Source organism: Carassius carassius, chromosome 49 (genome assembly GCF_963082965.1).
Source record: "Carassius carassius chromosome 49, fCarCar2.1, whole genome shotgun sequence".
Classification (NCBI taxonomy): domain Eukaryota; kingdom Metazoa; phylum Chordata; class Actinopteri; order Cypriniformes; family Cyprinidae; genus Carassius; species Carassius carassius.
The window spans coordinates 16,298,527-16,314,549 of NC_081803.1; the positions used below are offsets into that span (position 1 = coordinate 16,298,527).

Consider the following 16,023-nt stretch of genomic DNA (forward strand, 5'->3'; position numbering starts at 1 on the left):
TAAGAGATTTTAATAATTTTGCATTGTCATATCCTCATCACAAATATACCTGGAGTTGTTTTATTATGTGTTAGTGATCCCTTGTCAAACTCTTCTGCAATCAAAACACTGACCTATACTCTAGCAAATTTCACAAGGAGATTTCAAATAATGTTTTCACCATGGCAGTCCTTAGAGCTCCTAAAGTAGTTTAACATCCCGAACAAAGCTTATTAAGGAATCTTTCAGAACATATTTTCACGAAGAATAAGGATAAAACAGAATAAGATTGCAGTGCGTTGTATTTTATTATTTACTGGGAAACAGCTTTATAGCTTATTCTGTGAAATTGTAAACAATCCTTGGAATAAAGTGCCAATGGCATGAAACCTGAATGGAACTCACAATTTAAAGTAAAATCCATCAGAAGGTTGTCCAGAAAAAACGGACACACAAAAAACCTGCTGTGTGAAAAAGAGCAGTGAATACTTAGGAAAAAAAGTGCATTTCAAATATCTTTAAACATTTACCTCTCTCGTTCAGTCATAATTAGGCTGCACGACTGAATTATGAACTGGTAAACGACAAACTGATCACAGAACATGTTTGTAAAGCTTTAAATGTTAACTGTTAAAAAGCAATGTTATCAGCTTTTACAACTAAACATTTGCAAACAACATTGTACTGGAGAATCTGCACAAATAAAAGGCTTAGGGGCCGTTCACATATCGCGCCTAAAACGCTAGGCGCACCCATAGACTGTGCGCACCGCTTTCTCCTCCTTTCCAAAGCGCTCGTGCAGAAGCGCCCCTGAGGCGTCTGCCTTTGCTAAGCAACCATGACGTGCTCTTTCCTAGAAGACGCGGAAATTTCAGCAAAGGATAAATGGATTTGCAGCTCTAAAAATCGCTTGCAGTAGCTCTGCTACTAAATTTATTTCAAAATGGGAATCCATATACAGCTATGATCAGCTGTTCCTTCATCTTGGCTGAGCTTTTAACGTTGTTACGGGAAAGGATGAAGCTGATTATTTAGTTCTTGTCACATGACCCGCGGTGCGCTTGCTGCATTCTGAAAAGTTGAAATGTTTTTAACTCGATGCGGTGTGCACGCGCCTGGAAAAACGGGTGCGTCGCGACCGCGTCGCTTCCATTATGAGCTTCCTACACTGGAAATAACGAACATGAGCGCGCAAAAGACGCGATATGTGAACGGTCCCTTAAACAGTTCAGTAGTGCAGAGTTTACAGGTTAATCTTCTCTTTTGAAGGCTCAAAATAAAGTACTCCTGCTGAATGCTGCAGAGACGCCGTTCGCGAAGCACGTGACATAAAACGAGGCCAGCTATTGGCTATTCGCTACTTCTCCTGTTGTACTGGCTGAGTAAATCCTCCGGTGGCTCATTACTGCCACACTTTGGTCACCGCAGATTTGAAATATGCACGAAATAAGCCGCTTACGGCAAATAAATTATTTAGCAACGAATCGATGACTAAATTAGTTGACAACTATTTTAATAATCGATTCGTTGTTTCAGCTCTAGTCAATACCTTTTGAAGTATAATTTTTTTAACTACAAATGGTTGACTGTTATGGACATTTAAAATGACCAATACTAATGCCTAGAGAGCATAAAGAAAATGAATACAAGCTAAAGAGTTACCTGCTAGCAAATGCAATATCGTTCAAAAGTTTTAAAAGATTTTTTAAAATATTTATAAAAAAACCCTGACCCTGTTAGAGTACCCCTCCACCCCATAAAACAGATCCTGAATTACTATTTAAAGGGCTCATTGGATGAAAATCTTTTTTTTTTTCTTCTTTTTTTTAAAATTTTTTCCATTTTCTTTTTCCATGTTTAACCCCTTAACTGTCACTCACATTTTTGAACATAGACTTGAAAGTGCACAATCAAAACTTTAATGTAAAAAAATAAAAATAAAAATAGAGATGCGCCGATGCTGGTATCGGTATCGGTATCGGGTCCGATACTGAGCTCCTGTACTTGTACTCGTTAAAATGCCCCATACCAAACACCAATACCACACAGCATGTGATAAGTGCCATATTCAGACAAAGAAACACCGACAACAGAACAACAGACAGCAGAATGGAGTTATTAGAGATTAAGGTTGTCTATGTAGGATATCTATGCAATGAATATAATGTTAAACATTCAGTATTATCGCATGTATAGCTGACATGCACGAGCTGATAAAGCACGCTGAGTGGATTGAGCGCAGCGTCGGAGATGCAGGAGCTTGTCGAGTGATCATACATTTCATCACTGGAAAGTTTGTAGTTCAGTCGGATATGTCAAAAACAAGTAAAACAATGCACAAGTTACTTAATGGTAGGGAGGGAGAGAGAGAATGTTCGCGAACTTCTGGTGTGTGTTTGTGAGAGAGAGAGAGAGAGAGAGAGAGAGAGAGAGCATGCTCGCACTTCTGTTGTGGTCTTTGATATTCACTCACTTAGCACACGCATATGGATTAAAACTAAATCGTCAAAAAAGACAATTTATAGGGGCATTTACTATAAACATAATTTATTTTCAACCTTAGGCATACATGACTTTCTGGCGAAAGTGAATCTAGCAGCCTCTGTGTAATGCGCTCAGCAGTACGTTACTATTGTCCCTCTCGTTCTGCAACAGTACAAATACATGCACGTCTTGTGCGTTTTGCTTGCTTGAGAGTTTCTGCATTATATCAGTGGCCTTTGGAATCTAAATCGCAGCACGTTTACAGATAAAAACAAAAACAAAAAACGTGACTGTTTGTGAAAAATATCACTGATTTAAAACGAGTGGTTTCCTTCATTATTACAGCAAAGCACGTCATTACAGTAATAAGTCGCTGCAGTGGAGCTGTTCTAATGCTATTAAATTGTAGGTGATGAACCATAGAGCAAAAAAAATGAAGTAACAAACTTGTAAAATACATTTTAATGGGCATAATTGAGTGTGGAAATAACCTAAGGATATACAGTCAAACCAAAAATTATTCAGAGACCAGATATATTTTTTTTTACTAGTGGGTGTAAGACACTATAGTTCATGTAAGGTTAGCAAAATAAAGTAAACTGTGACAAATTACACCCTTAAAACAGTGGACTACCAGTAAAACTAATTTGGGACCAAGTCTGCATGAACCTGGATGACAGCATGGCCAGGAGACAGTCATTAAGGCTAAGGTTTGCCTGACTAAGTATTGATAGATGTGTAAATATTGTCATACTAACAGCTGTTTGAATAATTTTTGGTTGATTGTAATCCATTACATACCTTTCTATCAAAGTTTTCTAACATTATCAAGATGAATTTGTTCTAACACAGTTTAACATGTTCATCTTCACAATAGAGTAGGGTTGTAATGATATACTGGTATGACAGGTTATCATACAGTATAACGAGGATGTCATGTACAACGCGCAATCTGATGGTTTGATAAATCAAAATTAGATATGATAAGTGTTTGTGAAGCTTGAGTGGTGCCATCCCATCTACTACACACTGAAGTATGCATGATACTAATGGTGTGAGAGAAAATTTTTTGAGAAAAACCATTGTCAAAAACATTGTGGGGTATTTTGAGCTAAACCTTAACAGACACACTCTGGGGACACTTGAGACTTATATTAATCTTGTAAAAAGGGGCAAAATAGGTTCCCTTTAAAACCTGATTAGTGCTAAGTGACGAGAGGGGTAGAGAAACTGAGCTCAAATGTATGATTGACACTGAGAATCTCTTGAGGTCAGTTAGCCTATGTTTCAACACTCAACATTAAAACCATTAAACCCACAGCCCAAGACAAATGCTTACTCTCATCCTTAAACACAAACTTTCAACTGCACCTTAATGAACCAGCCCATATCACAGTGTAACCCTGAGTTTTTTTTACTTTCCATTCAGGAAACAGGCTGCCTGCAAGTCATGACAGAATGATTTTTTTTAATAAGATGCTTACTGCTCATTTCTCAGTTATTGTTTTTATAAAATGAATGGAAATGCTTTTAAATTTTTTTAGGTACGATTATTTTTAAAGGATTAAAGGAAAGCTTTAAAGGACAACAACGTAACAGTTGCTCTTTCATTGCTCAGGAGACTTAAAGGAAAACCAAGAACTATTAAATATCCAATTTGTCCCAGTGAAGATTTGTTGTACATTGAAATCTAAACACGGTCTAAAGACAGTGCTGAGGTCTCATCAACAAAAGCAGAAGTCTTGATTTGCTTCCCATTTAAATGTAATTTCTGTCTAGAAGAAGCAGCAATTAGAGGTATAAATAAACAATAATATAATTTTTCTTTCTAATGAAAACGTTTATTTTGCAAGACCTGATCCTGTCAGAGTATTTTTAGTTAGGCTGCCACTGATAACACAAGAGTTGCACTCACGGTTTCATTGTGGCATTTTCACATTTCATCTGGATATTAATTTTGCATATGAAGCTCACTTAGTGTGCAGATGGCAGCGGTGTGTTCATAAATGTGAGCAGGTCTCTCTTTGTTCAGTTGACTTAAACATAAAACAACTCGTATATACAAGCCAGAATGGAGACAGTAATGGAAGTCCACACCTCATCACAGAAACATCTCACAGACACTAACTTTAGACTGGAAGGATGTGTTGAATTACAACAAAATGCTTTAAAAGTTCAGGTGTGTGTGCTGATCTGCTGTCAGGGGCGGGTGGACGTCTCACCCTGTAATTACTTTTGGGAATGTGAGAGCCGACGTGGATCGCTGATGGCTGCGGCCACATTCTAATCATTCCTTTTTGAAAATGAACAGAAGTCAGAAAAGCTGAGGGAGAAAGTGCTCTGATTGGGAGAGCAGGATAAAGAAAAGCTCCTCACAGGAAGGAGGTCTCGATTTGAAAGGATGCCTCTGGTTCAAGTGGCCTTGTTGGAGATTTGAAGCCAAAGTCAGACAACTGTCCTCAGCTGTCCACAAATACTGTTATTCACTAAATCAGGGGCCATGGAGGATAAGCGTGTGTGTGTATGTGAATGTGTGTGTGTGAAACAGAAAAAAAACTCTCATTTAAGTCGTGGATGAACCGAGTGTGCATGTGTGTCCCATAGAGACGCTTAGAAGAGAGAGCTCATGATTTGGTGTTTTTTTTTTTTTTTTTCAATGTCCTGTTTTTATCTGAAATGTCAAATTAAATTTTTTCACTTTTGTTTTCAAACTTGGAACTGGAGCCCATAGTTGTTCCATAAGCTATCATTCATCTTAATTTTGAGCATTTTAATTTTAAGCTGATCCAGGAGTGCTTTCTTTGTAACTTAAAGGGATAGTCCACCCAAAAATCATTTACTTACCCATGTCATTCCAATTCTGTATGATTGAAAACTGCGGAACATCCAATAAGTTATTTTGTTGAAATGTTAGGAACCAAACAACATCCATCCTATTTTATATATGGCTCCTTCAATACAGCGCTTCACTATGCTGACGTAGTATACTGTAATGTCACTTAAAATCTGTCAGGAAAAAAACGCCAGAAGAAACATGTCCTTGAGAAACGGCAGTGACCCTGCAACAGATCTCACACACTCACTGCTGCAGAGAGAAAGAGGGAGAGGAGACCGTGTCCTTGTGGGAACCAGAGAGAGGTCATTCAGTGTCTGAGTGTGTCCCTCGCTCATGCTGTTGAATTCTCCTTCAGAGTTACTGCTCTAAAACACCAGCAGGTGTGCAAACAGATCGGTGGGAAAGTTACTCGTCTCTTCTGTTTCTCCAGCTCCTCCCTAGAGCCCATCGTCTGTGTTCCTGCCTGTTTGAGCTGAGCTGGGAATACATCTTCATAACTCTGATCTCATTTTAATAAGTGACACAAGCAGATTCTGCGACCATCTCATATTAGCACAAACCTCTTCCTTTATGTTTCTGAGAGAAAAATACCCGCTCTGCTTTCAGCCTGGAAGGCCTTATGGTGATGGGCTCTGATACCTGTTATACGTTTTTTGCTCTGAATAGTGTAAGTTGTGTAACACACAAGCTTACTTTATTCCTGTATCAGTGTCTTTTTACCTTGCTGTCTGTCTTTCTCTTCTCCAGGAGGATTTAGGCAGTCGTGTCGGGTTGTCAACATGGAGAAAGCAGGAGAGAAAGTAATTGCATTGTTGCAGTGCTTGTAGAAATCCCATCAGCCCTGTGGGCAGACCTGTCACAGAGCATAAAAAGCCGGCTAAAAACTTAAGCATCCACAGACAGGGCAGCAGCAGAGGTGGTGAGCAGGGAAACGCCTCTCGCATAGACCCAAGGTGTCACAGGAAGCAGATGAAGCTGCTGCTGGTAGTCTCGGAACAGGGCCAGCTGCTGTTTCCATTAGCTAGATCTGTGCTGATAAGAACAGGGATGCTGGTAAATACCCAGGCTGAACAGCCCTGATAACCTGGGTGGATGTGCTCTGATCTCCAGCCACTGGATTGATTTGCATCCTGAATGAGTGTCAAATACAGGCTGCCAGTGCTGATGCAAATAGACAGGTAGATAGACAGACACATATCTGCTCCGGTTATTGCACATTCAGTGACAGAATAAACCGATTTAGGTAGTAGTGTTTCATTTCTCTTTAACAAGAATCACCAGATGGAACTGCAAATAGAACAAACGTTTTCAAACAATTGCTGGAATTAGGGCTCATGTTCAAAAGTTTGGAATAATTAAGAATTATACATTCTTAAAAGAAGATACTGTAAAACAATAGTATTGTAAAACATTATTACAATAAATAAGAGCTGTTTTCTATTTGAATCTGTTTTAAAATTGTATTTATTCTTGTGATACCAGTATTTAATATTCAGCAGCTTTACTCCAATCTTCCCTGTCACATGTTCCTTCAGAAATCATTATAATATGCTGCCTTGATGTTTAAGAACCACTTTTATTATTAACAGTGCTGCAAACAGTTTTTGCTGCTTTTTTTTTTTTTTTTTTTTAGGCCTGTCGCGATAGTCGATAAATCAATTAATCGTGGGATTTAAAAATAAAATAAAAAAGTCTATAATATTTTCGGCCGCAATAATTTTTTTAAAGTCCGAAGTATTTACTATAATTTCAATAAATGTATGATATTACTGTTTTTACTGCATGAATATATGATATTTATTAATGCACTTTTTATTTGGCTATTAAATTTCCTAAAGGTGCGTGTGTTTAGATTCGTCCTGTCTTTCTCTCTTCGGGTGCACTTGAGCTCATCCTCCTGTCACCTCTTCTTGTGTGCTGTAGAAATCTTTTGTATTTATCCCGCTTGGGAATTAAAGGTTTTAATAATACCCTCCTTCCCACTATTCCTTAATTGAGTTTAGAGGGGAAAAGGAAGGATTTGTTTTTCTCTGTCATTTGGTTTTAAATGTGACTGGAGCTGAAAAGCACCTGGATGTGTGTCAGAGCAGAAGTAAACATGTCAGGAGTTTAACTGAATAGAAGGCGGCGCTAATGGTGCCAAACGTGTGTGGCATTTGTGAAAAGTGATTTGTAACAGCATTATTAGCTGTGATATCTTAGGAAGGTGCATCTGCAGAGACTGGAATCAGCACTGTGCCTCTTTTAAAGCTTTTATTTGGAGTTTGTTTACAGAGGAAGATGATGTTCAAACACAAATGTGTCATCATGAGGTCAGACCTTTGCAATCCACATGATCTTAAAACATGAAGGTATACTGAGAAAAGCCCCCAGGAAGTTTGTGTAGATTTCTTTTTTGGTTGCACTTTATTTTACAGCACGCGCACTTACTTGTTCTTGTTTACTTGCCTAAGAAAGTGAATAATGCTGAATATTATAAGGTAACAAAATTGGTTAGGTTTAGGGGTAGGCTCAGGGTTAGTTTTATAATTACTTTAACAAGTACATAGTCTATCCACGTGGAATAGGACTGTAAAATATAGTGCTACCATTTTAATCAGTATGTTTTTTGTCATTTTATATCTTTTTTTTTTTTTGGCACTACAGATTTGCAGGAAATACTGATACACAGTTCTCTTTACTATATTTGTTTATCAGTCTCATTCTCACCATCTGGTTAAAAAGTCTGCTCTATTTCTTGATCTATACTTGGTATTTCATAAAACCTATTTTTTGTTACTGAAATGTACGTAAATTAATGATTTGTTCTCCTCTGTATTTAATTAATACATTTTTATGGTAAACATGCAGATTATTTAATCACATATTTAGACAAACTAACGAACATCATAATCGGAATAGATCAGTGTCAGTAATCTAGGTGTCTGCTTGGTCTGAACGTGTTTTGTTTATCTCATGTTTTTCTCTCTCTCTTTCTCACCAGATGGTAACAAGAACAAAGAAAGTATTTGTGGGTGGATTATCAGCGAGCACAGTTGTTGAAGATGTGAAACAGTATTTTGAACAGTTCGGAAAGGTAAGACCAGAACATCACTCCCTACTGATATTCCAGTATGAACATCTACAGATTTCCATGCCTAGGCAAACACAGACTCGCTCGTGTCTGCTCCGGATGTGTTCGTTACAGTGCAATGCTGGAAATGAGGGAACAGTTGTGTGAAGGCGGTGTGGTTGATTAAGGAAACTGTTGTTGGTGTTTTTAGTGATGTTGAAACTTACAGGCTGTAGAATGAAGTATTTATATCCGGACAGTTAATGCCAAGTAGTTGACATTGATTAAAACCTGCCTGGGAGCAGGGCTAGGATGGTTGTGGGTTGAGTTTTAGTGTGTGGCTATGGCTGGGGGCATAATGAAATGAGTATGGTTGTAATTTGAGTGCATTGCTAAGGCTCGGATGGGATGTTGGGGATGGAGTTTGGGCTGGGAGTGGGTAGGGTTTGAATTGTAGGTGTGGCTAGATTGTCCTGGTTAGAAATAATTATGGAGTTGGACTGTATTTTTATTAGGGCTGTGTATTGCCAAGAATCTGGCTATACAATGCGTATCACGTTACAGGGATTGCAATACGATATATTGCAATACACTGCAATACTGTAAGCAAGGTGATATATTGGGTTATTTCTTATTTTAAAATAAATATTATATATTGTAAGGAAAGCTGTCATTAAGAACACGCCACCATATGCAAACCTTAGCAATAAATAAATAAAAAATTATTTAACCAGAACACAGTGGATCTGCATTTGCAGTAATCAGTCCCTGTAACATTCAATGTTATTGAACCACTTTTTGTGCAGTACGAGTAAGGGGGATAAATTAAAGTGTTAGCAGGATCCTTTAGTTAACTTGTTAGCCTGCACCCGACGCCCGCGTCCTCAACTCCCCGTGTTCGCACGTGTCAATGTTTATGAATAGGTTAAATGAATTGGGACAAATGTAATCTTGACAAACTATATATCATTATAAAGATCTAAACCTCAAGCATCGACGACAGATCACTGTTTTTCAATGGAAAGCTTATAAAGAATGTATTTGCTAGATTTGTGTAAGCGGTACACATCAAAACGTGAAGAATGAAAACGAAGTACATACCAGATTCGTCATAATAACGAGTCATAAACACATCCACAGCTGTAAATCCCGGTTTAGTTAGAAAGGTAAGGGTCTACTGAACAACATTTCATGGAGCATGTTTAGTCCAATAAAGCAATAACGTAATATGGATGGTAATTCCTATGTTTACTTTTCAATTTTTCAGGGACAGTATTGTTTGTGTCCGTTTTGGAATAACTCACAGTCAGAAACTGCATCTTGGTAGTAAAAAAACAGCATGGTTTTGCAGCGTACAGTGTCACAAACAGAATGAGACGATCCACACACAAAAAAGTGAAAGAAAAGTGGAAGATAGTTTATTTGAATTCTGGCGCTCTCTCGTGACAGCTCGTGATGCGCGCTCTGACGCACCTGTCATCTGAATGAGGCGGAACTTAGCGATCGCCTTTTTCTTTATCTGTTTTATTTTTTAAAAGTTTTCATATATGTGTGATTGTGTTTTGTTGAATGTGCCTGTATCTGCATGATTACCATCTGTTTGATTGCATATAATCTCGCAAACACGTCTATATGAATAGAGTGCGATTTATTGACTTTATGGCGCATTTGTGTTATTACCATCTCTATAACTGGGCATCAGCACGTATTTCCATTGTAATTCATTGTAAATGCTGCATTTCTAGCAATCTCAGGATGTTCTGTTCTAGACATATTCTCAAAAAAATGTTTGCAGGAATCTGAAGTAAGGAACTGTTACAATTTTAAGTTAGGTAGGGAACTTTCAGCTGTGAGTCCCATAATGGGGGGTGCTTGCTAATAGGTTTTAAAAGTATAATACATATAAAATGTATTTTATAAAAAGACCATATATATTTTTGGACCCTGCTTTTAAGGTTCACATTTAAGTTTACAATTGTGACATACAATGTCATAACATTTTGATCTGAACAAAATAATTACATCTGCTTAATATCAATGAAAAATAAATGATTCTTACAGGATTCTTAAAGAAAACAAAACAATTGTAAAACAATAAAATAAATACAGATGTTGAAACTTTCCACTTGGATTTCTAAAGTTTTTCCATTTGTATTTAGGCCATCCTTAAAAATATTTTGGTTTGCAGTAACAGTAATTTTTTGTTAAAAAAAGGGTCGGTAGGTCGGTCTATATTTTTTTTCAAGTTTCAATGTAAAAAAAAAAAAAAGTAAATTTTTGTGATGATGACGTCGGTATGAATTTAAACAAATTAGCATATTGTGACGTCACTGACCGGGTCTTCAACCCGTGCCTTCGGGCGCATCATTGCAAACCTCATTTTGATGCAGGCTATGTAGACCACAAACAAATTTAAATCTTTGTCAAAAACATGTTTATTGCATGAATTTCAATTTGAAAAAAAAAATAAGGTACTGTTTTACTTGCATCCACCGCTACGTATCAATGCAACCTACAAATGAGAGAATGTTTACTTTGCTTTCTTGGGTTGTCACTTTTGTGACGAGTGTTCATTGAATCGATTGTAAAATCGATTTTGCATGTCTAAAGTTTTATACGGCAAATAACACCAAATATACAGTTGTGGCCAAAAGTTTTGAGAATTACATAAATATAAGTTTTCAAAACGTTTGCTGCTAAACTGCTTTTAGATCTTTGTTTCAGTTGTTTCTGTGATGTACTGAAATATAATTACAAGCACTTCAATACGTTTCAAAGGCTTTTATCGACAATTACATGACATTTATGCAAAGAGTCAGTATTTAAAGTTTTGGCCCTTCTTTTTCAGGACCTCTGCAATTCGACTGGGCATGCTCTCAATCAACTTCTGGGCCAAATCCTGACTGATAGCAACCCATTCTTTCATTATCACTTCTTGGAGTTTGTCAGAATTAGTGGGTTTTTGTTTGTCCACCCGCCTCTTGAGGATTGACCACAAGTTCTCACTGGGATTAAGATCTGGGGAGTTTCCAGGCCATGGACCCAAAATTTCAACATTCTGGTCCCCGAGCCACTTCGTTATCACTTTTGCCTTATGGCACGGTGCTCCAGCGTGCTGGAAAATGCATTGTTCTTCACCAAACTGTTGTTGGATTGTTGGAAGAAGTTGCTGTTGGAGGGTGTTTTGGTACTATTCTTTATTCATGGCTGTGTTTTTGGGCAGAATTGTGAGTGAGCCCACTCCCTTGGATGAGAAGCAACCCCACACATGAATGGTGTCAGGATGCTTTACTGTTGGCATGACACAGGACTGATGGTAGCGCTCGCCTTTTCTTCTCCGGACAAGCCTTTTTCCAGATGCCCCAAACAATCGGAAAGGGGCTTCATCGGAGAATATGACTTTGCCCCAGTCCTCAGCAGTCCATTCACTATACTTTCGGCAGAAGATCAATCTGTCCCTGATGTTTTTTTTGGAGAGAAGTGGCTTCTTTGCTGGCCTTCTTGACACCAGGCCATCTTCCAAAAGTCTTCGCCTCACTGTGCGTGCAGATGCGCTCACACCTGCCTGCTGCCATTCCTGAGCAAGCTCTGCACTGGTGGCACTCCGATCCCGCAGCTGAATCCTCTTTACGAGACGATCCTGTCACTTGCTGGACTTTCTTGGAGGCCCTGAAGCCTTCTTTACAAGAATTGAACCTCTTTCCTTGAAGTTCTTGATGATCCTATAAATTGTTGATTTAGGTGCAATCTTAGTAGCCACAATATCCTTGCCTGTAAAGCCATTTTTAAGCAAAGCAATGATGGCTGCACGCGTTTCTTTGCAGGTCACCATGGTTAACAATGGAAGAACAATGATTTCAAGCATCACCCTCCTTTTAACATGTCAAGTCTGCCATTCTAACCCAATCAGCCTGACATAATGATCTCCAGCCTTGTGCTCGTCAACATTCTCACCTGAGTTAACAAGACGATTACTGAAATGATCTCAGCAGGTCCTTTAATGACAGCAATGAAATGCAGTGGAAAGGTTTTTTTGGGATTAAGTTAATTTTCATGGCAAAGAAGGACTATGCAATTCATCTGATCACTCTTCATAACATTCTGGAGTATATGCAAATTGCTATAATAAAAACATAAGCAGCAACTTTTCCAATTTCCTATATTTATGTAATTCTCAAAACTTTTGGCCACGACTGTAGGTAAATCCACGGATAACAGGCAGGAGGAATGTAAAGATTCAATATATTGGTAAAGACCAATATTTCTGATGATTTATTGGCGTGAAGTTACGTGCAAAATGACAAACAAGAGTGCAACATTTTCGAAAAACAATAAGCAGAGTGGACTGCCATAATGCAAAACATTTACTGCAGGCTTCAACATGGCTGATTAAATTTCAACAACAACAAAACAATCACATAGGCGACTTTCTTTTTTCGAATATTCGTCGAATTTAAAATAAAAATCCACATTCGAATGTGCATATGAATTTTAGGTGTGGATTAAGGAAGCTGCCTTATGAGCCCGTGTACGTGTTCCATTCCATCTCGCCGCGCGCACAGCTGTGTCTACACAACTTTCAAAGGCGGACAAGCACGACACGCAGTATCTGCTTTCTCATCTTTCACCTCGTGTACGCGTACGAGATGCGATGACAATATATGTGTCATTGCATTATAAGGTTATGTTAGCCTATCCAGTTGAAGCCACTTAAAAAAAAAAATCAATGTGGAGAAGATCTTGTTTACATCAAAACTGAAACCAAGCCGTTCACACAGAACGCATATTTCGCGCATCTAATGTTTTTAAATGAAAAAATGTATCCTGTGTGACTGGTTTTCCGCCCTTTTTATTTATTTAACAATGCATGCCAGGGTGGCCGCGGATCCTTAAAAAGTCTTAAAATGTCTTAAATACAGTTTTCCTTATAAAAGGCCTTAAAAAGTCTTAAAAAGACTTAAATTCAGATTCGATAGGTCTTAAATATTTTTGGTGACTTTACGACGGGGGAAAAATCTTCAGTCGGATGGACCAAATTACTTTTTACGATCATTGGACTAGACCTTTTTTCCCGTGGTAACGCAAGTTATTGCGTCATCAGAGAGACGTACCAGTATGTGGCTCAATGGCTCTCTCCAGGACGTTAGGTAGCAGGTTGAACTGAAATAGCGGCAATGGGTAAATGTGAGTTCAATAACAAATGGGTCGAGAATGAAGAATTCTCATGGTGGTTGAAGCCGGTGCCTGAAAATGTATACGAGGCAAATTGCAGCATATGTTGAAGATGTTTTAAACTAAACTAAACTGTTTTAAATTAAACTTTAATCGACAATTGACAATGGGCATCAACACGGTGGAATCGCACGCGCAGAGTAGAAAGCACTTGGAGTTTGCGAGAGCCCGCGAGAAGAGTTTAATTGAAGGTTTCTGTTCCACTCTTCCGACTAGCAAAGATGTCACCACAGATGTTGAGAATTCCCAGCCAACAACGCCATCATCTGACCAGTCCAGATCTTTCACCTATAGAGAACATTTGGCGCATCATTAAACGAAAAATACGTCAAAGACGACCACGAACTCTTCAGCAGCTGGAAATCTATATAAGGCAAGAATGGGACCAAATTCCAACAGCAAAACTCCAGCAACTCATAGCCTCAATGCCCAGACGTCTTCAAACTGTTTTGAAAAGAAAAGGAGATGCTACACCATGGTAAACATGCCCCGTCCCAACTATTTTGAGACCTGTAGCAGAAATCAAAATTGAAATGAGCTCATTTTGTGCATAAAATTGTAAACTTACTCAGTTTAAACATTTGCTATGTTATCTATGTTCTATTGTGAATAAAATATTGGCTCATGTGATTTGAAAGTCTTTTAGTTTTCATTTTATTAAAATTTAAAAAACGTCTCAACTTTTCCGGAATTCGAGTTGTACAATACTTAAATATAATTAATATATTTATAATTTTAACAACATTATAATTTTATTGCGTTTGTATTAGTTGTTTGAAGAGTAAAAAAATAATTGGCCGGTCTTAACGCAAATTTACAATCGGCAAGTCGGTCGGACTAAAAGCAAAAAAAATAATAATAATTGAGTCGGTGCTAAATTGACAGGGTCGGTCGGGTTACGGCAAACAAGAATATTTTTAAGGATGGCCTTATGTATGTTTGTATTATCGCCGAAACCGCGATGCGAGCACTGCACCAACTGCACAAAACGCCCCCAAAATGAGAGAAAGCTGCAGCCACGGGGTGACCCTTCCGCCTGTTGTACCCCGCGTGAGCCTTTTCACGCGGCAAGTGGTGGAACTGAGGCAGCACCAGCGCCACAGTCCCACAGTGGACATTACCACAAAAGCCCAAATGACGGCACACTTTAGCTTTGTACAACGAAACATGAACTGGAACATGAACTCCATAACTAGCAGCGAACTATATTAACGCTAACATTAGTGGTGTGCTCTAATACTAGTATTTCCTGTCACTCAGGATTTGTTCAGAGATGAAGACTGCCATCTAGTGGTTGGGAAATACCCCCAAAAAGAAACAACTGCCATGAATCTTGTATGATTTTTAATTATTTTATTTTTTAAATCTCTATTACATTTTTGAGAAACGATACAGTATCGCCAAACAAAATATCTCAATACTCACGTGTATCGATATTTTCTTACACCCCTAATTTTTATATGGATATTGTTGCCTTAGTTATGGAAATTTCAACTCTGAATGAAAGACTGCAGGTTGTTAATATTACCTGTCTGCTTATATGAAAAGAAAAACAAATAAATCGGAGTGTAAATTCACCACAACGGCCACAGTCATCATGGTTGAGAAAGACTTTATTGACTTGATTATTTGAGACAAGCTTTTTTAGCTTCTTGTGGAAGATTTTAAGAGCACAAACAAGAAAAGAAAAAAAAAGAAAGTGAAGTGACATTCAGCCAAGTATGGTGACCCATACTCAGAATTTGTGCTCTGCATTTAACCCATCCGAAATGCACACACACAGAGCAGTGAACACACACACACACTGTGAGCACACACCCGGAGCAGTGGGCAGCCATTTTTATGCTGCGGTGCCCGGGGAGCAGTTGGGGGTTCGATGCCTTGCTCAAGGGCACCTAAGTCATGGTATTGAAGGTGGAGAGAGAACTGTACATGCACTCCCCCCACCCACAATTCCTGCCGGCCCAGGACTCGAACTCACAACCTTTCGATTGGGAGTCCGACTCTCTAACCATTAGGCCACGACTTCCCACAAATCGGTGATTGAACATGTCATCTGAAATCAGAGCCCTTCTCTTTCTGTTCTCCCAGCTCTCTCTTTCCATTTTCCACAGGCTGGGAAAAGGCTCTCTTTCTCAGGTGGATTTCTATGTTTATTAAATAAACTGGCCCTCCGCTGTACACTGCCATTATCTCTGTGTATCTGTGCAGCACTGAGACTCCCACAGACGGGAACCCGGCACTTTAGAGTTTAGAGAGAGAGAGAGAGAGAGAGAGAGAGAGACAGCGGTCAAGCAATTCACATGTCTGAATTGGACATGTTTAGAATTTCTTAGTGGACCTAAATGCCATTACTCGTGTGTGTGTGTGTGTGTAAGCTCAGTTGCCTCTGCATGGATGTGGTTTATGTGCTTCAGTGATCGGGGTGAGTTTGTGTAAG

General features: G+C 38.6%; 1 protein-coding gene across 3 annotated transcripts in view; it reads left to right on the forward strand.

Annotated features, from left to right (window-relative positions):
- Window positions 1-16,023, forward strand: part of LOC132132228 (RNA-binding protein Musashi homolog 2-like) — a 190,614-nt gene that overhangs the window by 57,258 nt on the left and 117,333 nt on the right. For all 3 annotated transcript variants that reach the window (XM_059544562.1, XM_059544563.1, XM_059544564.1), the window contains exon 6: window positions 8,283-8,375. In XM_059544562.1, coding sequence (XP_059400545.1) covers window positions 8,283-8,375 — 93 coding nt within the window. The remainder of the gene's footprint in view (window positions 1-8,282; window positions 8,376-16,023) is intronic.